General features: G+C 39.7%; 2 protein-coding genes across 4 annotated transcripts in view; one reads left to right on the forward strand and one right to left on the reverse strand.

Moving 5' to 3' along the window:
• Positions 1-7,534, reverse strand: part of LOC124128430 (ATP-binding cassette sub-family C member 4-like) — a 150,474-nt gene extending 142,940 nt beyond the window's left edge. For all 3 annotated transcript variants that reach the window (XM_048391894.1, XM_048391896.1, XM_048391895.1), the window contains exons 1-2: positions 7,354-7,534; positions 3,626-3,736 (exon numbers count right to left, since the gene is read on the reverse strand). In XM_048391894.1, coding sequence (XP_048247851.1) covers positions 3,626-3,736; positions 7,354-7,427 — 185 coding nt within the window. In that variant the 5' untranslated portion in view covers positions 7,428-7,534. The remainder of the gene's footprint in view (positions 1-3,625; positions 3,737-7,353) is intronic.
• Positions 7,535-7,662: 128 nt separating this feature from the next.
• Positions 7,663-23,449, forward strand: LOC124117005 (protein MIS12 homolog). Its single transcript, XM_048391899.1, has 8 exons — positions 7,663-7,772; positions 11,829-11,974; positions 13,648-13,715; positions 16,366-16,464; positions 17,690-17,833; positions 20,070-20,190; positions 21,465-21,556; positions 22,728-23,449. The coding sequence occupies exons 2-8, from the start codon at positions 11,836-11,838 to the stop codon at positions 22,761-22,763; spliced, it is 699 nt and encodes a 232-aa protein (XP_048247856.1). The 5' UTR covers positions 7,663-7,772; positions 11,829-11,835; the 3' UTR covers positions 22,764-23,449.
• The last annotated feature ends 724 nt before the right edge of the window (positions 23,450-24,173 follow it).

Here is a 24,173-nt window from a genome sequence, read left to right on the forward strand (position 1 = left end):
ATCGCCGATGTTTAGCTCAACAAAAGTTTGTAAGGTACTCAATTCGCTGGTCCACATAGACTGGAAGTCAAATGAATTACTGGTCATAGCCTAATTTTACCGGTAAAATACTGGTAATTACCGGTAAACGGGAACACTGTGACACTATAAATGTATTATGGTCAATGGGGTTTGATGGATTACCTATCTCAAGGAATCTTAAATATTTGGCTTCCAATTGTGTGTATGGTTCTACGTATTTTTAGTATTAGTCCAGCAATATCATCCCTTGAACACAAGAAATAGGCTTCACACATTGTACCCCCCACAAGGATCCGGGTTAGAATAGGCCTCCAGTAACCCATGCTTGTAAGCGGCAACTAACAGGATTGGGTGGTCAGGCTTGCTGACTTGGTTGATGCATGTCATCGTTTCCCAATTGCATGGACCGATGCTCATGACATCAATCACTGGATTGTCTGTTCCTTACTGCATTATTATTTACAGACCACCGTCATATAGCTGGAATATTGCTGAGTGTTGTTAAACAACAACCAAACAAATATAAACATATCAATGTTTGCAGCGTGCCAGTGATTGTGTGTTGAACTGTTCAAAGTTTTTTTGGTATATTTTAATCGTGCTTTACACAATAGGCGAACAGTCATGTTTTTGTCCACTAGCTGTGTCCCAGAATCCTCAATCATGTGTCAATAGTGACTGGAAATACAAAACACTGCCAAACTATTGTAGGCCATGGTGTCTTTTTGTAAAACTACTGCATCTGCCATTTTGGTTCACTGACAAGTAAACACAACCTCCATTGGTTATCTTCGCTTATAACTGATTGTCAATGCCTAATGGTGTGCGGTATATCGGTAAATTGAGGTTCATTCTTTCCACGATATATATCACAATATCATTTTTACATGCTTGATATATCGGGGGATGTCAAATGGCAATTTTTTTTTCTTGCCAAATGCCTTTGCTTCCCTGCATCATGCATCAGTGGCGGGGTGAAGGAGGAAAGATGGCTGTGTATTTATTGAATGAGTAAACATAGTGTTGTAGCAGCATCTTGTTTTGTTCCATTTGTGAACTTCAATTCATGATAATGTATCCGATTGCTTCTGAATTCAAAATTTATAATAATTCAACATATCGTGACACGTATCGCAATACGCCCTTGTGCATCACAAAATATTGTGACACACTTTCAACCTCCAATACCTATACAAATGCCCCATTCTTGTCTTCTTTTTTTTAACATGCATGATTAACTTGGGGAGCTTGGGGAGCTGTTTTGTAGGGGTGACTATTGGTCTGGAAATCACTATTGCGATAACTATTGATATTGAAAGAAACTATTGCGATAACTATTGATATTGCAAGCAACTATTGCGATAAATATCGATAGTTTTCAGTGTATCATTTTAGATGGATTTTAGAGTTGAATTAAATCTTGGAACTGAAGTTTCCTTTGAATGTGATAACCATAACAACAAATACAAAGTAAAGAGTAGTATAGGTACCTATACTACTTAAAGTTTGAGATATGAGTGATTTGTTTTTTCTTTACCCTAATAATTTAAGAAAAAGAAACTTCATGTGTAAATTACTACCACTCATGATCAAAAGAAAAACAAATTTGTAAAGCATTCCATGTATATTATTGATATATTTAATACAATCGAAACTATCGATTTTCCTAACTGAAATTGATACTATTGATCGGAAACTGATTTAACAATCGATTTATTGACTTTAAGCGCTTCCCAATAGCAATATATCGATATTTCGATTCATCGTGACACCCCTACTGTTTTGACTGGTATCATGACATGGTTCCTCCTGTGGAAGTAGAGCAGCTGAGAGCTGACGTGTGTGTTCTGGTTTTCTTAATCTCAGCCAGGTACACTTTATAACCTCAGGACTTAACCGTATTGGTCATTCCACCTTTATCGGATACGTTGTAGAGTTAAACGTGTCAGATTTCAGTTCAGAAAGGAATGAAAGAAGTTTATTCCACAGTATTTTAAACTTCAGAATGGAGTTGCTATGTATTATGGCGCAAGACGACCCCTTGTCTTATCATTGAAGTGGATAGTTTAATGCACAGACTAACTAACCTTTTCAGCGATAAGACTACAGACATGTGAATGCGTAACCTATTTAAAACATGGCAACATTCAGCTAAGCTGTGAGTCACTAACTTAATGCTTGTGAAGTGAGCCTTTTACACATTCAGATTGTTGTTTGTCAACATGGGTTTTGAATGCATGTCCTGGGGTAAGTATGTAATTCATACAGGACTAACTTAGATCTGCCCATGTTGAGCATTATGAGCAAATAGCCCTGATCAAGAACATGAAAACTCTTTTTTCTGTCCCTTATTTCCTTGAACAAAAATCTGCCTTTTCATACACACTGTAAACAATGCTTCCTACAAGGAAATCCACCATTCACTCGTACCTTGCCCCATATATACCCTTTAACAGTAGGATGTGAAGCTGTGGAAAGTGATCATTGCAGCTCTGATTTTACCGTTAAGCATTGTTACAATTGGTAAGACAAAAAATCTCTCTAAAAAGTTATTACTATCAGATGTCAAGTACATGAAGACTACAGGTGTTTATGAAGTGGTCGATGAGGACGTTTCAGAAGGAAGACAACACGTACAGCTAGATAAGCAGAAACTGTGTCACATGGTAAATATAGACTGGCCCAATACAGCAGGCTTAATGGATAATGTTGAAAAATACACAATTCTGATTGGTCAGAGGTTTCAAAGGTTTCAAATCACAATAACCACCTCTGACTGATAGTATGTTTAGCTCCAAGCTGGCTGACTCACTCATACACTCCCAATCTTGTGCTTTGACAATTGTTACTCCCATATTTAACAGATTTCATGGCACTGAGCTCGCTTTGCATATTTGTACACGAGTGACAAGTTGTGACATAAGGTGTGAGTTCGTGAGTGAGTGTGTCCATTCCCGAGTTTGTTTGTTGGTGAGTGAGTGAGTGAGTGAGTGAGTTCATTGAAGTGGATAGTTTAATGCACAGACTAACTAACCTTTTCAGCGATAAGACTACAGACATGTGAATGCGTAACCTATTTAAAACATGGCCAACATTCAGCTAAGCTGTGAGTCACTAACTTAATGCTTGTTAAGTGAGCCTTTCACACATTCAGATTGTTGTTTGTCAACATGGGTTTTGAATGCATGTCCTGGGGTAAGTATGTAATTCATACAGGACTAACTTAGATCACATGTAGATTAGACCTGCCCATGTTGAGCATTATGAGCAAATAGCCCTGATCAAGAACATGAAAGTGAGTGAGTGAGTGAGTGAGTGAGTGAGTGAGTGAGTGAGTGAGTGAGTGAGTGAGTGAGTGAGTGAGTGAGTGAGTGAGTGAGTGAGTGAGTGAGTGAGTGAGTGAGTGAGTGAGTGAGTGGATATGGATATGAGTACACACAATCCTCCCCATCACAGAGCCTGATCCTCACACTAGTCTGCTCCTATGATAAGCATGCTGTAGAGGGGGCCTGTCGTGAACCGGATTCCTCACAGGGGGCACACAGGATAGTACTTATTAATATCGATGAATTGTACCGGTATTCATAAATCAATGAGGACTCACTCTTCTAGTCTGTTGCCGAGGTTACTGGAAGCATCCTGCTCGACCACATTGTACATATCTTCTGTCTCCAGCTGACGAGAGTATCCTGTTTTTAATAATGGATTCAGCCACCTGTAAATTGTCAAGAAATGTCAAGTGAAAAAATATAAGGTATTATCATTTTGATAAGAGAAAAATGGGATTATACTTTTATATATATATATATATGCCAGTAAAAGATACCTTAAGATTAGGGCTGGGAGTAGACTAATATATAGTCTCTGAAATGAACATATCGTACAGAAAAAACAGTTGTTCAGTTATCTTAGTAAAAATATAATAAAAAGGGAGCCCACTGATTCTCTTCATTTTCAGACTGCAGTAATCTAGACTTGCCAAACATTATAGACTTGCATGGGCTGTAGTTGATATATTTGTATCAGGGTCTGTATGACAGACTAGGCTGGGATGGGCCACTCGGGTACACGGGTCGGGTGGCTGCTGAGTAGGGTCCGGGTACCCAAAGTTCTACCCGGACCCATGTTTAATCACGTGACATATTGTTTAATTACAAAAATTATCTAAAACTCTATGGTTACAATACAAGTCACTAATGTTCCCATTTCTTTCTGACAATGCACACATTCCTTCTGACTTTTATATGTTTGAACAAGTTCTGAGTTCAATTTGGGTTTCATCAATTGGATAAACATTTGTTCTTTTTCCAATCTCTGCTGCTTGTTACTGGTACACTAAATTTCCTGTTTCTGCAATCATCGATGTGTTTGCTTACACTTAAAGCATCGAACATAAGGGTTCATATCATATCATATAAACACATCTGCGAAACTTGGAAGCGATTCTTAGACAATTGTTTTTTTAGTTTGGCTCTCAACTCATGAAAATTTAGACACTTTTCTGGATATTATTATTATGAATATAAGTTTGATGATTTATGCATATTCATGGCATTACTTTAATTGAAACATGAGATGTTTATCATGTTAACAGAGCTCCAGATAAGCTTTTGGTGTTGTGGGTATTTTACCCATGCATTATAAAATCATTGGGTATCAGTAATTCTATCTGGATATTCAAATTTCTGTTACCCACTAGTTTTAACACATGTGGGTATTTAAGTTAATTATTTAAAAACACTATTCATCTAGTCCCTGCAAACTGGTGTCGTGTGGGTTCGAGAGCTTTATAGGCCTCAAAAATACCACGATACTTCCACAAGAAAGTGTGATGGCAAATGATCATGATGTAACTGTCATCGTGGAGTTTGGCAAGGGTGATGAAATGCCCGTTTAAAATTTCAAAATAAGTTGCTGATTTGCTAATCAAATACGCAGGGTTACTTCACAATATTTTGATGATACGCACAAGTTTTATTTTTGTAACGTATCTGTAATGTTCGTTGCGTATTTGATACACTTGGATTTTATTTTACTGCGTTTTTCTGCATTTCTGATGCGTATTTTACGCAGATACGCAGCTTATCTGGAGCTCTGGGTTAATAACTGGAATGATAGCAACAAATTATACAGCGTGCACTGATACATGTCATTGTCCTCCAACATACACAGTTAACCACTTAAGCAGCCACAATAAACAATATCAGTGTACAATGTGCATCTACAGTTACACCTTGTACACAGGGATCTCACTTGCCCAGCCATCTGAAGCCAGGGCAAAGTAGGGGTTGTACTCATGTTTCACTTACAGCGAATGAAGTAATGTTTGCCATTGTTACATAAACTAATCTTGAATGGTGAACGACACACTCAGCAATATTCAAGCTATATAAAATGGTCTGTAAGTAATCAAGTCTGGACCAGACGATCCAGTGGTTGCCATCATGAGCATCGATCCACGCAATTGGGATACGATGACATGCATCAACCAATTCAGCAAGCCTGACCACCCAATCCCATTAGTCACCTCTTACGACAAGCGGCTTTTACGGCAAGCATAGGTTGCTGCAGACCTATTCGGGATCGGGTGGTCAGCCTCGCTGACTTGGTTGATGCATGTCATTGTACCTCAATTGCGTGGACCGCTGCTCACGATGACAATCACTGGATCATCTGATCCAGATTCGATTATTTACAGACCGCCGTCATATAGCTGAGTGCAGCGTTAAACAACAAACAACCAACAAGGCTTAAGTAAACAATGCATGTACACATCCTTGACCATCAGCCCTGAACTTTCTCAAGGTAAAGTGATAGGGAATTAACATTTGCATATTTGAAATTTGTATGATTGCCAGCTGCCTATGTCCAGCTGTGTCCAGACAATGGACCATATTAAGAAGCATCTGCAAGATGTGCATCGGGCCTTGTGAAGCTGACCAGCTGTTGACATGGCAGGGCTAATATTCAAAAGGATTCACAAATATTCTATTATTACTAAGTCAAGTCATTTATTCCATATAAATGGTCATGAGGCCAAAAGTACAACATGTGTAAAATATGGGACAATATAATGATATTATTACTATTATCAAATTGATTATTATTTTACTCTATGAGATAAATCAGTGTTTGAAATAATAAAAAAACGCCAGGCTGCCATTAGGACCCACAAACATCAGAAGCTGCAGGCCCTGACTAAACTCTTCTAGTCCTCATCTAAATAATTGCAACTTATCTGCTTATTGTGACAAATAAATCGACATGTAAATTTACAGCTGGCCATAATGACCCATACAAATTTGAAACGACAGGGCCGATACAAGATCTACCTGCAACAAGCCTATGAGCTGGCACTGTATTTCAAACACTGGAATAAATCATTTTCTAAATCTATGAAAATCATTGTTTATAATCAGAAAATAATATTGTAGTGACATATTTTCTTTCTACTACATTAAATTCTTACTATTATTCTTTTGTATTTCATATTTATACAGAAAGGAATTTTACTTTTAATGGGTAGACATGAGGAAAATTTAGGCACTAGCCTTACTGAAAAACAATAATGATTTGGTGAATTTATTAGAATAGTGGATTTATTTAATAATAACAATTAGTGAGAGTTGCTTATGTTGTCACCAGCTTGGGGCATCCAGGCATGACGAAATAGCACATATTGGACTTTGTCAGCTGGCTCTCTAATATGGTGAATACTAATTAACATTTATTAGATCATCATAAAAATAAATCAGTACCAGATTGAAATGCTTGATATTACATTTCACCTGATAATTGAAACTACATTCTATTGAATGCAATTTAACACATAGACAAGGATTCGGCCTCAACTGTGAGTTTGTTTGTTATTATTAGTTACATGGTTCCAACTGACTGGAGATGATTAATGCTAACTGATATTAGAACATATAGTGTTTTTTTGTGTTTTTTAATCAACAACTCACATAATAAAAAAAAAAAACAGTAATCATGTGTGAAATTTGTTTAATTATGTTGCAAAAACAATTGTTAGCTGTGCAGGTCGGATATGAGTTATGATTCACAACAAGACCAATCTATGTCTCCTTTAAAACATTTCAAAGGCATATTTGTTTTCCTCTTATAAATAATTGCCAATAATTGTAATCACCAAAAGATAAGTATTGGCTAGTTCATGTTGTATGGAATTGAATTGATAAACTGACACTTGACGAAATAGATTCCCAACTTGAGAAAGTAGTATCATACCGCCACTGCTCTTTTCAGCGAACAGCTGATTGCACCACAATGGCAATTATATTCGGGTTACCGGGACATAAAGTATCTACTTACCAAAAAAACGTCCTTGACAAGAAGTTTGCAGATGCAATGGGATTCGGATTGTGATGTCTTAGTGTTTCATCCATGGCTGTTAAAAATTGTTAACCGTGTAGAAATATACTGTCAGCGGCTCATCAATGGTACTGAAATAGGACACACGTTACAAGCAAGTGGTCACACATGTATACTTCCTTTCGTAGATCTAAATACTCGGTAATTTCCGGCATCAATCCGGAAATATACGGGTAAACACGACTGGATATGCGCCGTAGACTGGTTTGCCTTGCTTGCGCGCATCTGCTAGGAGATGAAGAGCCGGGTACCAGTCTATTATACTCCGCTGTCTGTGCTCCGCTGTTTGGAGTTTTGCAAGCGCAACACGGAAAATATCGAGAGTGTCCGATTGCAATTAAGCTAAAGTCGATTCGAAGGTATCCAAGTTTTACAAATTGAAAATAACTAGGCCAAGAGGATTATTCCATTATAAATCTTGTGGAAAGTATCATTGTCAGAGCTCGAACTCTGAACAACTCAAGATAATATATTTAGTGAACTCTTAGACAGGGCTGTCGTGTAATAAAGCCTAATTAAGTTACTACTTTGGAAATCATGATGCGGTGAGGAGTTTCAACGACGGTGTAAAATGGCGCTTAATTCAACTTTTCTACTGTGAGACGAGGATAGTGTGTTGTAGGTTTGTTATTATAGTTTAGGAATGCACGTATTAACTACCGTACGTTTACATGTATATATCTAGCTAAGAAACCTTTTAGAATGTACGATCTATCAGTCTGTAAAACCTTCGAGTTACCGTTCTCAAGTAAGCAGCTCGACAGCTAGTATGCCTAATGAAAAATGGGGTTTACGATGTAAACAATCACACGTCTGATCATGGTATCCATCATTCTACGATATAGACACTTAGACTACATTTTACAAAATGCAAAATACCGTTATTGTATTGGCTTTGGATGTTGTGCTCCTTTTTAATTCGGGTTGAGATGGCATCGTCATTACGACAACTGGACTAGGCCTGGGCACCGTTCCACGAAGCGACTATCGTAAGCCAGTGTTAAGTATCGGATTTACGATCACCTTAGCGGTAAGATTGCTTTGTGGAACGGGGCCCTGTACTGGTCACTGGCCAGTTATGGTCATGTTATTACCATGATTACTGAAATATTCTGTGTACAAAGTTGACTTTGCAATTAACTGTGTTTTTTATGAAGCTATGAGCACATACGACTATTCCTGTGGAAAATGTTTCTCTAGATTTATGTTATGATGCGGCAATAGGGAATCAAAACAGTGGAAATAGAGGTTTCCTATTGACCAAGTGTACCAGTCATCGCCATCGTCTTAACAGCACATGATCACACGTACCATTCAGTTATACAAAGTACCTTTTCTGTTTTCTCTGGTATCGCACACAGTTTTAAGAATTTTTGCATTAAATAAGAAATGATCTTATCAATTTGTTGTCTGCAAACGGACGTAAACCAATATTCCCCAATTCCCGAAATTTTGGAATTGTATTTTTTAGGAAGATATGACAGAAAGATAGTAAGCAATGGCAGAACTGAATGTGCGCCATCGTGTTGTTAGATTTTGTTTACTTGTGAATTAGTCACCGTACACATGTCTTTTCTAAAGGTGTATTTGAGAATGTTGTGCAAGGTGATATGGTTTGTTTTTTAATATTTCCTCAGAAGAATCAGTTTTGTTCATCATTTTGGGATAATTATTTTTCTCTTATAATTAAAAAGAGCCAAAGTACAAGGAGACATGATCATGTGCGCTATAACAGTAAGTTGTTAATAATTGGTCCTTGGCGATAAATGGTTGTTAGTCAGTGGTGTAATAAACTACAGTTTTGCCCTGAACTGTTAATGTTGAATCATGAGGATGCTTGCCTGCTCTTCACTGATATATATCCATCTCACTGCCACCAAAGATATTTGTGATGTTTTGGGAATATTTCTTGAAAATGTAGATGTTAAACATGAAATATACCGTGTACCTAGGTTTCATATAATTTCTAGGTCATTGGCTAATTGTGTTCCAAAAGGTCCAAAGCATATTTTTCAATTTTGTTAATGGTACTGTTGAATATCCTGAAAAATATGTCACCATGTCCAGGCATATAGTGAATATGTTTCAACAATCCTATTTGAAAGGATTAATGATATGGTGATTCAATCTATAGTAACTTTAAGTCACTGAACTGTTGACACTAGTGATCATGGTAATCCCCTTATCATACTGAGATAGCTACTGGTTGTACCTAATACATGTAGGTATATGTACAAACTCTGTCATTAAACATGTCAAAATAAACAAACCATTCAGTGTGTGTTATTTTAATAGAACATTTGACCAACCACAATTTGATGTGCTGGTCCTTAGGTTCAAATAATGGTAAACAGAAAGCACCTTTCATGGCTCTAAATGGGGAATAATAATTGACTTCATAAGTCAATAAGTTATTGATAATCATGATTTTTTATAAACATTGAACGTTGACCAGGAAGTTGGTATGTTTGGAAAGTATTTTCACGTGTTAGTGTTTTTATGTGAAACTATTAGGGCTGGGACGAGTCCAAATTTACTACCCGGGTACCCATCCCCCTACTACCCGACCCTACCCATGTACCCACTCTAGGTCTCAAGAGATACAAAATGTCCGATTGGGATTTTTTTTTACCACAGCACTTGCAAAACATATTTAGATACATGTATTAAACAATCTGGTCATGCATACACCGAAGTTGACTTAAGTTCTACCTTTATTCAACCATATGAAATTTCAGGAGGAATGGTTGAATAGTCAGAAAGAAATGCGAACATTAGTGACTTGTAGTGTAACCATAGAGTTCTAGATAATTATTGTCATTAAACTATATATCACGTGACTAACCACGGGTCCGGGTAGTCCTGTAGGTTCCTGGGTCCTACTCACTACCCACCCGCCTCTGGTACCCTTGTTACCCGTTCCAGCCTTAGAAACTATATACAGTGAGTGCTTGCGACAAAATGGCATGTTTACCAGTAGAGGACGTAACGTGTACGCAAGACGGCTCTCCCGTCTTGCGTACAAGTGACCACCTGAGAGGGGGTCACTCGTATGCGTGACGGCCTGTCAGTGGACCATGGATTTCTGCATGTTGCACACAAATGTCTCTACAAGTGTTATTTGTGAAAATAATAAAACAGAATTACGTAGAGTCATTGATCATCATACTAGTTATCGTATGACATGAAAAAAATGTCATAAAAAAATAATAAACGTTCAAATTCGGAGAAAAATGTACAAATATTTTGGCATGTTTGGCATGTTTACATTTTCATGATGGTATCAAATGTTTGTTTCCGCATTTTTGTTTGTAGGTTTATCATCAAGTTTATTAGATTGTTGTTTCACATCAGTATCAGCTCATTGTCCATTAAATATTTTGATGAAATATATTAACATCCAAAACTGACTCCCACAGGAGATATCCTTGGGTGAGATCAATGAAATTGCATCACAATGCTTTGCAGACCATTGTGACACCATTGGTTACTGTGACGTCACAATCAAATGAGATCACTAATGGCTCTACTACTGAAGCTGTTAGCAGTACTTTTTACACCTAAGATAGTGCTTATTACTGTCTGCAAACTAGGGGAATGGGTGGCCCAGTAGTGTAAGGCACAGCCTTTCGCTGTGCGGAGTTGCATCCCTTGGGCATGCCAGAAACCTATGATTGTGGGTTCGAATCCCGGTTCGCCCTGATTATGTTTCTAGGTTTGTCAGCACCATACCCGGGCTTGTGGGTTTCACCGAAGTGGTAAACGTCTGAGACCTGCATCACTTCGGGCTTTCCTAAGCAGCATTAAACCCAACTCACTCACTCACTCATTCACTCACTCACTCACTCACTCACTCACTCACTGTCTACAAACTAAAAAGGTTGGAAGAATGATGTTGAATGATGAATAAAATCTCACCCTCGTGTCTTTTGATATGAAATATATCAACACTCGTTGATATAAGTTGAAACCTCGGAGTTTCTCCACTTTTATCAACTCATGTTGATTTATTGATATCAAAAGAGTGAGTGAGTTGGGTTAACGCCGCTTTTAACAGTATTTCAGTTATATCGCGGCGTCAGCTTAATGTGGGAGGAAAGCCCGAAGTGATGCAGGTCTCAGACGTTTACCACTTCGGTGAAACCCACGAGCACGGGCATGGTGCTGACAAACCTAGAAACATAATCGGGGCGAACCGGGATTCGAACCCCCAATCATAGGTTTCTGGCTTGCCCAAAAGACACAACTCTGCACAGCGAATCGCGGCGCCTTAGACGACTGGGCCACCCATGCCCCTTGATATCAAAAGACACTCGGTGAGATTCTCTATTTTTCTATATTAAAATATGGTGCTGTTTTGTTGAAGTGCATGAATATATGATATGATTATTAGTTAATGTCCAATCTCTCTGCAGTGTAACGATGTCTGTGAGCAGCTGCACCACAGCAGAGTCTGTTACCATGGAAACAGATGAGATGATGTCAAGCCAGTCTTCCCAGAAACGGGCTGAATATGAAACACAGTACTTTGGTTTCACACCCAAGTCTTTCAGCAATGGAGGTGAGTGAACATTATAGCTCAGTATCACCTGGTGTCTTGTGATACGATACGTATCATGATACGGACTCACGATACCACTGGTATCATGATACACCACTACAAATAGTATGAAATCTCTGAAATACAACTCTTAAACCTCTTGCTGCATACACTTATTATCTTAAAAACAAAAACTTGTTTTAAAAAAACAAAAACAAGAAGTGAAGAACAAAACAGTTTTAGATAAAGGGATGGTTATGAAATGTAATAGAGTGCGTCCTCTGCCGCCACGTCCTCATGCCATGGACGTCGTTCAGCTATGCTTACAGGTGGCGTTATGCTACTTTTGCCATATTGGCTGGTATGGTAACTCTTATCAGTTCCTGTTTTATTTATAGTTTATCGCGATCTCACAAACTGATGATTCAACTATTGTCTGTACCTGAGTATCGATGATATCGATGATATCGTAGGTATCGGTGAACAGTTGCAGTCCGAGTGCACTTGGTAAAGAAAAAAATGCTTTCATATTAAACATGTCAAAAGTGGCGAGTGAAGAAAGTTTTTCATTATTGTTGGTGAGTGAAGAAGTTTCAATAGTGCTTCCATACTACCAGTAGTCAGTAAAACCTTTGATAGAGTGTATAATGCTGTCAATGACTACTTGTGCTGTTTGATACAGTGTACAATGCTGTCAATGACTACTTGTGCTGTTTGATACAGTGTATAATGCTGTCAATGACTACTTGTGCTGTTTGATACAGTGTATAATGCTGTCAATGACTACTTGTGCTGTTTGATACAGTGTATAATGCTGTCAATGACTACTTGTGCTGTTTGATACAGTGTATAATGCTGTCAATGACTACTTGTGCTGTTTGATACAGTGTATAATGCTGTCAATGACTACTTGTGCTGTTTGATACAGTGTATACTGCTGTCAATGACTACTTGTGCTGTTTGATACAGTGTAAAATGCTGTCAATGACTACTTGTGCTGTTTGATACAGTGTATAATGCTGTCAATGACTACTTGTGCTGTTTGATACAGTGTATAATGCTGTCAATGACTACTTGTGCTGTTTGATACAGTGTATACTGCTGTCAATGACTACTTGTGCTGTTTGATACAGTGTATAATGCTGTCAATGACTACTTGTGCTGTTTGATACAGTGTATAATGCTGTCAATGACTACTTGTGCTGTTTGATACAGTGTATAATGCTGTCAATGACTACTTGTGCTGTTTGATACAGTGTATACTGCTGTCAATGACTACTTGTGCTGTTTGATACAGTGTAAAATGCTGTCAATGACTACATGCTTCTTGTGCTGTTTGATACAGTGTATAATGCTGTCAATGACTACTTGTGCTGTTTGATACAGTGTATAATGCTGTCAATGACTACTTGTGCTGTTTGATACAGTGTATAATGCTGTCAATGACTACTTGTGCTGTTTGATACAGTGTATAATGCTGTCAATGACTACATGCTTCTTGTGCTGTTTGATACAGTGTATAATGCTGTCAATGACTACTTGTGCTGTTTGATACAGTGTATAATGCTATCAATGACTACTTGTGCTGTTTGATACAGTGTATAATGCTGTCAATGACTACATGCTTCTTGTGCTGTTTGATACAGTGTATAATGCTGTCAATGACTACATGCTTCTTGTGCTGTTTGATACAGTGTATAATGCTGTCAATGACTACATGATGGACGGGCTGCAGGCAGTGGAGGGCTACATGAACACTGAGGTAGGTGCCGATTGGCAGTGGCTTGTTTATTCCTTCCTGCTGCAGCAAGAAATCACTTTTGATGAGAGGAGGGTGAGTTGGCCTCTTGACCAGTGTTTGAAATGAAAGGGGTTCCTGAGATCTTCTCTGATATATACATGATATGGGTGTTGTTTGTTATGTTACAGTAAGGAGTGAAGTGTTGTTTCCTATGTTACAGTAAGGGTGAAGTGTTGTTGCCTGTGTTACATTAAGGGTGAAGTGTTGTTGCCTGTGTTACAGTAAGGGTGAAGTGTTGTTGCCTGTGTTACAGTAAGGGTGAAGTGTTGTTGCCTGTGTTACAGTAAGGGTGAAGTGTTGTTGCCTGTGTTACAGTGAGGGTGAAGTGTTGTTGCCTGTGTTACAGTAAGGGTGAAGTGTTGTTGCCTGTGTTACAGTAAGGGTGAAGTGTTGTTGCCTGTGTTACAGTAAGGGTGAAGTGTTGTTGCCTGTGTTACAGTGAGGGTGAAGTGTTGTTGCCTGTGTTACAGTAAGGGTGAAGTGTTGTTGCCTGTGTTACATTAAGGGTGAAGTGTTGTTTCCTGTGTTACATTAAGGGTGAAGTGTTGTTGCCTGTGTTACAGTAAGGGTGAAGTGTTGTTGCCTGTGTTACATTAAGGGGTGAAGTTTTGTTTCCTGTGTTACAGTAAGGGGTAAAGTGTTGTTTCCTATGTTACAGTAAGGGTGGTGTGTTGTTGCCTGTGTTACAGTAAGGGTGGTGTGTTGTTGCCTGTGTTACAGTAAGGGGTAAAGTGTTGTTGCCTGTGTTACAGTAAGGGGTAAAGTGTTGTTTCCTGTGTTACAGTAAGGGGTAAAGTGTTGTTGCCTGTGTTACAGTAAGGGGTGGTGTGTTGTTGCCTGTGTTACAGTAAGGGTGAAGTTTCTTTACTGGGTTACAGTAAGAGTGAAGTGTTGTTTCCTATGTTACAGTATGGGGTGAAGTGTTGTTTCCTGTGTTACATTAAGGGGTGAAGTTTTGTTTCCTGTGTTACAGTAAGGGGTAAAGTGTTGTTTCCTATGTTACGGTGAGGGTGGTGTGTTGTTGCCTGTGTTACAGTGAGGGGTGATGTGTTGTTTCCTGTGTTACAGTAAGGGGTAAAGTGTTGTTGCCTGTGTTACCGTAAGGGGTAAAGTGTTGTTTCCTGTGTTACAGTAAGGGTGGTGTGTTGTTGCCTGTGTTACAGTGAGGGGTGATGTGTTGTTTCCTGTGTTACAGTAAGGGGTAAAGTTTTGTTGCCTGTGTTACAGTGAGGGGTGGTGTGTTGTTTCCTGTGTTACAGTAAGGGGTAAAGTGTTGTTCCCTCTGTTACAGTGAGGGGTGATGTGTTGTTTCCTGTGTTACAGTAAGGGGTAAAGTGTTGTTGCCTGTGTTACAGTAAGGGTAAAGTGTTGTTGCCTGTGTTACAGTAAGGGATGAAGTGTTGTTGCCTGTGTTACAGTAAGGGGTGAATGTTGTTTCCCTTGTTACGGTAAGGGTGAAGTGTTGTTGCCTGTGTTACAGTAAGGGGTGAAGTGTTGTTGCCTGTGTTACAGTAAGAGGTAAAGTGTTGTTGCCTGTGTTACAGTAAGAGGTAAAGTGTTGTTGCCTGTGTTACAGTAAGGGTGGTGTGTTGTTGCCTGTGTTACAGTAAGGGGTAAAGTGTTGTTTCCTATGTTACAGAAAGGGGTAAAGTGTTGTTTCCTATGTTACAGTAAGGGTGGTGTGTTGTTTCCTATGTTACAGTAAGGGTAGTGTGTTGTTGCCTGTGTTACAGTGAGGGGTGATGTGTTGTTTCCTGTGTTACAGTAAGGGGTAAAGTGTTGTTGCCTGTGTTACCGTAAGGGGTAAAGTGTTGTTTCCTATGTTACAGTAAGGGTAGTGTGTTGTTGCCTGTGTTACAGTAAGGGGTAAAGTGTTGTTACCTGTGTTACAGTAAGGGTAAAGTGTTGTTGCCTGTGTTACAGTAAGGGGTGAAGTGTTGTTGCCTGTGTTACAGTAAGGGGTGGTGTGTTGTTTCCTGTGTTACAGTGAGGGGTGAAGTGTTGTTGCCTGTGTTACAGTAAGGGGTGAAGTGTTGCCTGTGTTACAGTAAGGGTGGTGTGTTGTTTCCTGTGTTACAGTAAAGGGTAAAGTGTTGTTTCCTGTGTTACAGTAAGGGGTGAATGTTGTTGCCTGTGTTACAGTAAGGGGTGAAGTGTTGTTGCCTGTGTTACAGTAAGGGGTGAATGTTGTTTCCCTTGTTACGGTAAGGGTGAAGTGTTGTTGCCTGTGTTACAGTAAGGGGTAAAGTGTTGTTGCCTGTGTTACAGTAAGGGGTAAAGTGTTGTTGCCTGTGTTACAGTAAGGGTGGTGTGTTGTTGCCTGTGTTACAGTAAGGGGTGAAGTGTTGTTGCCTGTGTTACAGTAAGGGGTGAAGTGTTGTTGCCTGTGTTACAGTAAGGGATGAAGCGTTTATTATGTTACAGTATGGGGTGAAGTGTTTATAATGTTACAGTATGGGGTGAAGTGTTGTTTATTAAGTTACAGTATAGAGTAAAGTGTTGTTTGGTGTGGTACAGTATGGGGTGAAGTGTTGTTTCCTGTGTTACAGCAAGGGTGAAGTGTTATTTCCTGTGTTACAGTACAGGGTGAGCGTTGTTTCGTGTGTTACAGTATGGCGATGTGATATCACCAAGTCAAGTGAATGAAGGAGTACAGAAGATGCAACAGAACATGGCCAAACAAGTGGACAAGGCCTTCGACACACTCGAGGTATGTAGCCCAGTGCTTCACCCATCATTCAGATTTTCCTCCACACCGGAATACAATGTGTCAAGGCCATCAGCCGCTGTCCTTAGATGATAGTCAGCATTGTTAGGCCCCAAGTCTTACCGTTGGACCACGAGGAGGAGAGGGCGAGTTATCCAACACTATTACTAGACATGTCCAGACTTATTTTATTGCCTCTATTGTCTTGATTGTAGTAGACTTTAATTGTTATGACTATACATAACCACAAACAGGGCAGTTGTAAGTGCAAGAATGTAACAGTTGACAACATCGTATCCCAATTGCGTATATAATGATATTGAGTGAGTGAGTATGGTTTTGGTCGCTTTTAGCAATATTCCAGCAATATCACGGCGGGGGACACCAGAAATGGGCTTCACACATTGTACCCATGTCGGGAATCAAACCTGGGTCTTCGGCGTGACAATCTAACACTTTAACCACTAGGCTACCCGACTGCCCCCGTATATGATATTGAATATGATAAGATAACACTTGTTATAAAGAAAGGAAATTTGGGTTATATCAGCACAAGCTTTTCACGCTTGTTGATGTTTATTCATGATGCCCATCATCGTTTTTTCTGGTCCAGACTAGATAAGTTAGAGAACAGTATCATATAGCTGGAATATTGCTAAGAGTGGCAATAAACAGTAAACAATAATCCTATTGAAGTTTAAGGGTGCCATTTGACTTTTGTGTTTACCAACAAGACATGCTAGAAGATCGAAAGAGGTTATTTGAAATTATGTTCATAAGGTCTTGTAACGTACCTTTGTGTTTGGATTATTTACGAGTTGGGCCAGAACAGAAGCATGTTAATATTTGAATAGAAGCATGTGTACATGACTCTCCATTTGTTTCTCCAGTGTAAGTACATTTGTCACATGACCCGTGAAGATCCAGGGTAGAATAGGTCTTCAGCAACCCATGCGGGTGGTCAGTCTCGCTGACTTGGTTGGTGCATGTCATCGATCCCAATTGCGTGGGTCGATGCTCATGATATTAATCACTGGATTGTCTTGTCCAGACTCGATTATTTACAGACCGCTGTCATATAGCTGGAATATTGCTGAGTGCGGCGTTAAACAACCAACCAACCAACTTTACATGCTTACAGCACTGGAATCTTAATTTACCCTTGTCATTGGCACTTTAATACAAGGTGTTTGGAACCTGTATATAATGAACAATTATTGATGCACAGGCATACCTCTTCACCAACATCTTCTGTATTCCTGAAAACACTGTTCTGCGTGAGGATCAAGTAAAACAAGAGAAGCTGTACACAGAAGATGACGAGAAGAAGATAGACAGAGACATTGAGGAATATACACAGAAAATACTTGCTGTGAGAAATCATGAAACAACAATGCTATGAGGGTTGATTGATTAGTTCTAAGCCTCACAAAGAGGGGATTGTGTACTAGTGAAATCTTTTGTTGTGGACATTACGTGCCATAGAGGTATATCCAGCAATGGAAACTAACGACCCGTGAAGATCCGGGGTAGAATAGGTCTTCAGCAACCCATGCTTGCCGTAAAGGTCGACTATGCTTGTCGTAAGAGGCGACTAACAGGATCAGGTGGTCAGACTCGCTGACATGGTTGATGCATGTCATCGCATCTCAATGCTGTGGATCGGTGCTCATGATGTCAATCATTGGATCATCTGATCATTGGATCATCTGATTCAGACTCGATTATTTACCGCCATCATAGACTGAGCTGGAATATTGCTGAGTGCTGCAAACAAACACTAGAAACAGACTAACAATAGAAACTAACAGTTTTAGTCCACAAGTCCATATAATGATAACACATAGCAAAACCCTTAAAAAGGGCATATTTCTAGTCCTTAACTATTCGGCAGGACTATAGGACTAATTTCTATCGCTATCATATCCGCAAAAACTTCAGTCAGTTAACATGGTTAAGCAAATTGTTTTGTTGTCTAAGTAAAAATCAGTCAAATAAGCCATGTCTGTGACCTTTGCAAAATGGACTAACTTAGCGAGAGCAAGAGTGGCAATACAATTTTCATTGCAATTAAGACAGAACAATCAGAACAGTTTGTTTTGTTTGTTGTTTCACGCAGCACTCAGCAATATTCCAGCTATATGATGGCTCAATCAGAACAGTCCAGGAATCGGTGACCAACTTCAGTTACCAATTTCATGCACGTTGTGTCTTAATAGACTGTCTTTTATGCTCAAGACCAGACGCTATACTGATGACGTGTATGCTCAAGACCGGACTCTATACTGATGACGTGTATGCTCAAGACCAGACTCTACACTGATGACATGTATGCTCAAGACCAGACTCTATACTGATGACGTGTATGCACAAGACCAGACTCTATACTGATGACGTGTATGCTCAAGACCAGACTCTATACTGATGACATGTATGCTCAAGACCAGACTCTATACTGATGACGTGTATGCACAAGACCAGACTCTATACTGATGACGTGTATGCACAAGACCAGACTCTATACTGATGACGTGTATGCTCAAGACCGGACTCTATACTGATGACGTGTATGCTCAAGACCGGACTCTATACTGATGACGTGTATGCTCAAGACCAGACTCTATACTGATGACGTGTATGCTCAAGACCAGACTCTATACTGATGACGTGTATGCACAAGACCGGACTCTATACTGATGACATGTATGCTCAAGACCAGACTCTATACTGATGACGTGTATGCTCAAGACCAGACTCTATACTGATGACGTGTATGCTCAAGACCAGACTCTATACTGATGACGTGTATGCACAAGACCAGACTCTATACTGATGACGTGTATGCACAAGACCAGACTCTATACTGATGACGTGTATGCTCAAGACCAGACTCTATACTGATGACGTGTATGCACAAGACCAGACTGTTAGCTGATTTCTGATGATTGTTCATCTTCCCGAGACGGGGGTTAACTGACTTTAACAGTCCAGTTTCCACCCTTGCCGAACTAGGCTGGAATTCCTGGGCTTGATCGTAGCGCCACCACTGGTTATTACAAGCTATGTCCCTTCTAAACCTCTCCTATGGTCCAATCAGATTCCACCTCTTGTATGACTTGCATTTGCTTCAAACAAAATGGCGGCGCTCAGTCAAAACGATCTGATCGATAATCAAGATCTATATTGTGATAAAATGGGTCTTACATCGTGAAGTGTACCCAATCACGTGAGCACCTTGATTAAAAACATGAAAAGATTTGGAAAATATCCGTTGGCAACGAGTTGGCAGTGCACATGCTTTGCAAATCTTGCAATCAACCGAAATCTGCACGAAAGTTTACGAACCGGAATTCGATTTTGTTGCGAGATTTTGATTGGACTATGCATAGACTCGTTAGTCCAGCCAAAATCTAACTCCATAATACCAGCCTAGTTCGGCAAGGGTGGAAACTGGACTTTTATAGTCAGTTAATTCTCTTGCCTCGGGAAGATGATGATTGTTATGCTAGTGGTTATGTCTAGAAGGACTTCCAACTCTAATAATGTGGCATGGAGATGTGTGCTGGCAGATGGTAGAGATGCTGTGGTGATGGTGGTGTTCCCTGCAGGTGAAGTACGCCAACACCTGTCTGCAGGGGGAGCTGGAGGACATTGACCAGGCCCAGGCCCAGATGGACGGCATGCTGAAACAAGCCCACGACATGCACCAAGTCCTTCGCCAAGCTGGAGGTAGTCATCACATGGGGGCTAGTACCTCTATATATGTGACTTTGTTTTGTTTTATTGTATGCTGTTTTTTTATTTTAGTTTTTATTCATGTATATTGGGTATAAAATAATAAGCATCAGGAGATCGCAGGATATTTATTCCATATTGTTAAGATTTGTTACCGTGGGCGGATACAGAGAGGGGTGCGGGGGTACGCATCCCCCCTTTTTATTTCGAAAAAAATCTTTATTTCTGTATAAATTACCACCAAAGACAATAAATAGATCTTAATTATGCACCCCCCTTTTAAAAAAAGCTGTATCCGCCCATGGTTACATCCATTAAACTAGAATGTGTATTTCGATAAAACTTAGTTGAAAACTGTCAATGTTCCCTTCTTTACATTTTAGTAATTTTGTACCCTTACATGTGAGCAATATTTGGGATGCTAGTCAGTGTTGTCACAAAACAACCCATCCATGAAACAGCCACTAGCTGCCCTGCTCTGGGTGCCAATGTACAAAATAACCTCAGTGTTATGCCTGTCGTAATTCTATGTCATGGTATAGGAGTTACGATCAACTTCACGCTAAAATCGCTGTTCATTGGCACCCTGTTACCACTCATCTTACACTGTCTGAGTATCAATCTGTATTCTGTACAGCAAACCCAGGATCAAAATGTTGATTTTTCAGGAATAATTTGGTGTGTTTTCTGATGTGGCTGGCAAAATAAATTCAGTTTGACAGTGTTTGCGGCACTTGTTTTATGGCGTCAACCAGTGTCCGAAATAACTGCTAGTCTGCCTGCACGTGGCTGGTGACTTTTCTGTCGGGCTGCATGAAATCTTCCTCCACCTGCCCGACTGTCTGGTTGAGAATATTTAGATTACTTAGTTACATTTTCAGTGTTATTATATCTCCTTGTGGATTCTCAAGTAATTGTTTGCAATATTTCAGCTGAATCAAGACATGATATGTCACCTGGCCGACTGTCTTGTTGTGATTTAAAATTATTTCAAACACTGGTATCAACCCCATATACCCAGTTACAGGTGTGGGTGGCCCAGTCATCTAAGGCGCCGAGTTGCTTCCCTTGGGCACGCCAGAAACCTATAACTGGGTTCGAATCTCGGTTCGCCTCAATTATGTTTCTAGGTTTGTCAGCACTATGCCCGTGCTCGTGGGTTTCACTGAAGTGGTAAAGGTCTGAGACCTGCATTACTTCGGGCATGCCACGATATAACTGGAATACTGCTAAACGTGGCGTTAAACCCAACTCACTCACTCACTCAGTTACAGATATGAAGGACAGCCTGGTGTATGGCGCGAACCAGGTGCTGAAGAGAGTGGACGTCCTCAAGGGGATCCAGGTCGTGTCAAACAAGGTGATGAAGATTCTTGCTGGTCCTAAATGATCGAAAAGCTCCCATGAAACCGAACATTAGATATTGGTAACATGGAACTGATTCTTTTGGTTGTGGAAGAAGAATTTGGTAGACAATCTAAATGCTGTGTACATCATGTTGTGTTCGAAACCCACACCAGTGATCATGATAATACAGGTCATCTTTCAGTAGAGTCAGGGGCCCTGATGGCATTTGCAACATGTTACCTATGATTTGGTTGGTTTGTTGCTTTACGCCACCCTCAGCAATATTCCAGCTATATGACGGCGGTCTGTAAACAATTGAGTCTGGACCAGATAATCCAGTGATTAATATCATGAGCATCGATCCACGCAATTTGGATCGATGACATGCATCAACCAAGTCAGCGAGCTTGACCACCCGATCCCGTAAGTCGCCTTTTACGACAAGCATAGTCGCCTTTTACGACAAGCATGCTGAAGATCTATTCTACCCCGGATCTTCAATAATAAATTTGAAATATAATCAATGTATTATTTAGTGTTATCCACAACCAGCAAGTAAAACATACTATAATATGATGCCATGTGTCGAACTGTAATCAGATGCCGACAAAACTGACATCCATGAATAGAAGCAAGATTTTTTATATGGCTATGAATTTTACATAAGAATTTGTTGATGGAATCATTCATGCTTCATTGCCAATTGGAAATGTATAGAAGTAAAATGTGTGTGTGTGATAATGATTGATGATCCACCATGTCACAAGACTATGTGGACCTATGGGTCCGATTACATTGAACTTGGCAGCATCGAGTGGAGAATTTAAATGTTTGCAGTAATTCAACAAATTTATTAATTCTGCAGGGGCACATGTGTCCCAGTCGTCTAGGGTGCGATTCGCTGTGCAGAGTTGCGTCCCTTGGACATGCCAGAAAACTATGATTGTGGGTTCGAATCCCGGTTTGCCTCGATTATGTTTCTAGGTTTGTCAGCACCATACCCATGCTCGTGGGTTTCACCGAAGTGGTAAACGTCTGAGACCTGCATTACTTCGGGCTTTCCTCCCACATTAAGCTGACACGCCGTGATATAACTGGAATACTGTTAAAAGCGGTGTTAAACCCACCTCCCTCACTCATCCATTAATTCTGAAAAATCCTCACTTATCCTTTCTTTGTTTCAGAGCACTACAAAAGGAGAGGAAACCAAGAAGACATGATACTGTCTCTGCCTACAGTGTATGCCATCTCTCCAACTACAAGGAAACATGTCAAACTGTCTCCAAGACCCAGGCGTCATTCTTCACCATGGCAGCTAGTTTGCATGAACTCCACTGCTTAAACAAATCATACTTCACTGCCAATACTCAGAATATTATTACAGAGTTATAGCTGGGATTTTCAATCACAGCCATAAGGTGCAGGCTATTTGGGAAATACATGTACATACTATTTTGTCCTGAAATAAAAGCTTTTTGTGCTAAGCTGGTCCTGTTCAGCAAAAATACACTTTATGTTTTGAAAAACGAAAACTGAAAATTGTTATCCATAATACCTCAAGTCTGAAATTCTTAACAGATTATTTTCTGTAAACATTGAGCTGAATATCAGACACAGAGAATGCACATATACATTCCCAAACTGGGCATGTTAAACTTCCCTACTGTGTCCACAAGAGCCTCAGAAACGACTGATGTCAATCACTGGATTGTCGGGTCCAGACTCGATTATTTAGAGACCGCTGGAATATTGCTGAGTGCGGAGTAAAACAATAAACAAACAAACAAACTAACGACTCTGGGAAACTGATGGTTGGTCAGAGTGTCCCATGTCTCTGTGAACTGCAGCTACTCAAGTGATAAATAAACTTGCATGTACTAACAGTGCATGACAAATTTAAACATGATTTCTTCAGTGTTAATTGTTATTCCTCTCCTTGCCAAATAAGTAAATCATACTTTGATGATCTTTTAAAGCCTCTAATTGGCTTTGTTCCTGGTTATTTGCTGGGAAAATGTTGGCAGTCCATAACAGTTTTGGACAAATTACATTTGTTTGGGACCCGTTTAGATTCCGGAGTAGAATCCGTCTTCAGCAACCCATGCTTGCCGTAAAAGGTGACTCTGCTTGTCGTAAAAGGCGACTAATGGGATCGGGTGGTCAGGCTCGCTGACTTGGTAGATGCATGTCATTGATCCCAATTGCGTGGATCGATGCTCATGATATTAATCACTGGATTGTCTGGTCCAGACTCGATTATTTACAGACCGCCGTCATATAGCTGGAATATTGCTGAGTGCGGCGTTCAACAACAAACAAAACATTTGTTTGGACAAATATTTGTAAATGTTCTTTCACATTAAATGTATTTTGTCTCCAAATCCAGCTGAAATATGGTAACTAAATTTTGTGTTGAATATTATATTTCATCTAATTTGTCAATATGTTTTGCATGTAAATATACTACATACATTCAACACTTGCATGAGTCAAAGGAACAGAACAAAAACTGATTTTAAAGGCCTTATATATGAGCCTTGTATAGACCACAATGATAGTACATGTATTTGAATAGGGACAGATGTGAGGTTCCCTGGTGCCACATGGTCCATTGTATGGCTGACAGGTCT

Source organism: Haliotis rufescens, unplaced genomic scaffold, assembly GCF_023055435.1.
Source record: "Haliotis rufescens isolate VD_foot unplaced genomic scaffold, xgHalRufe1.0.p SCAF_101, whole genome shotgun sequence".
Taxonomy (NCBI): Eukaryota; Metazoa; Mollusca; class Gastropoda; order Lepetellida; family Haliotidae; genus Haliotis; species Haliotis rufescens.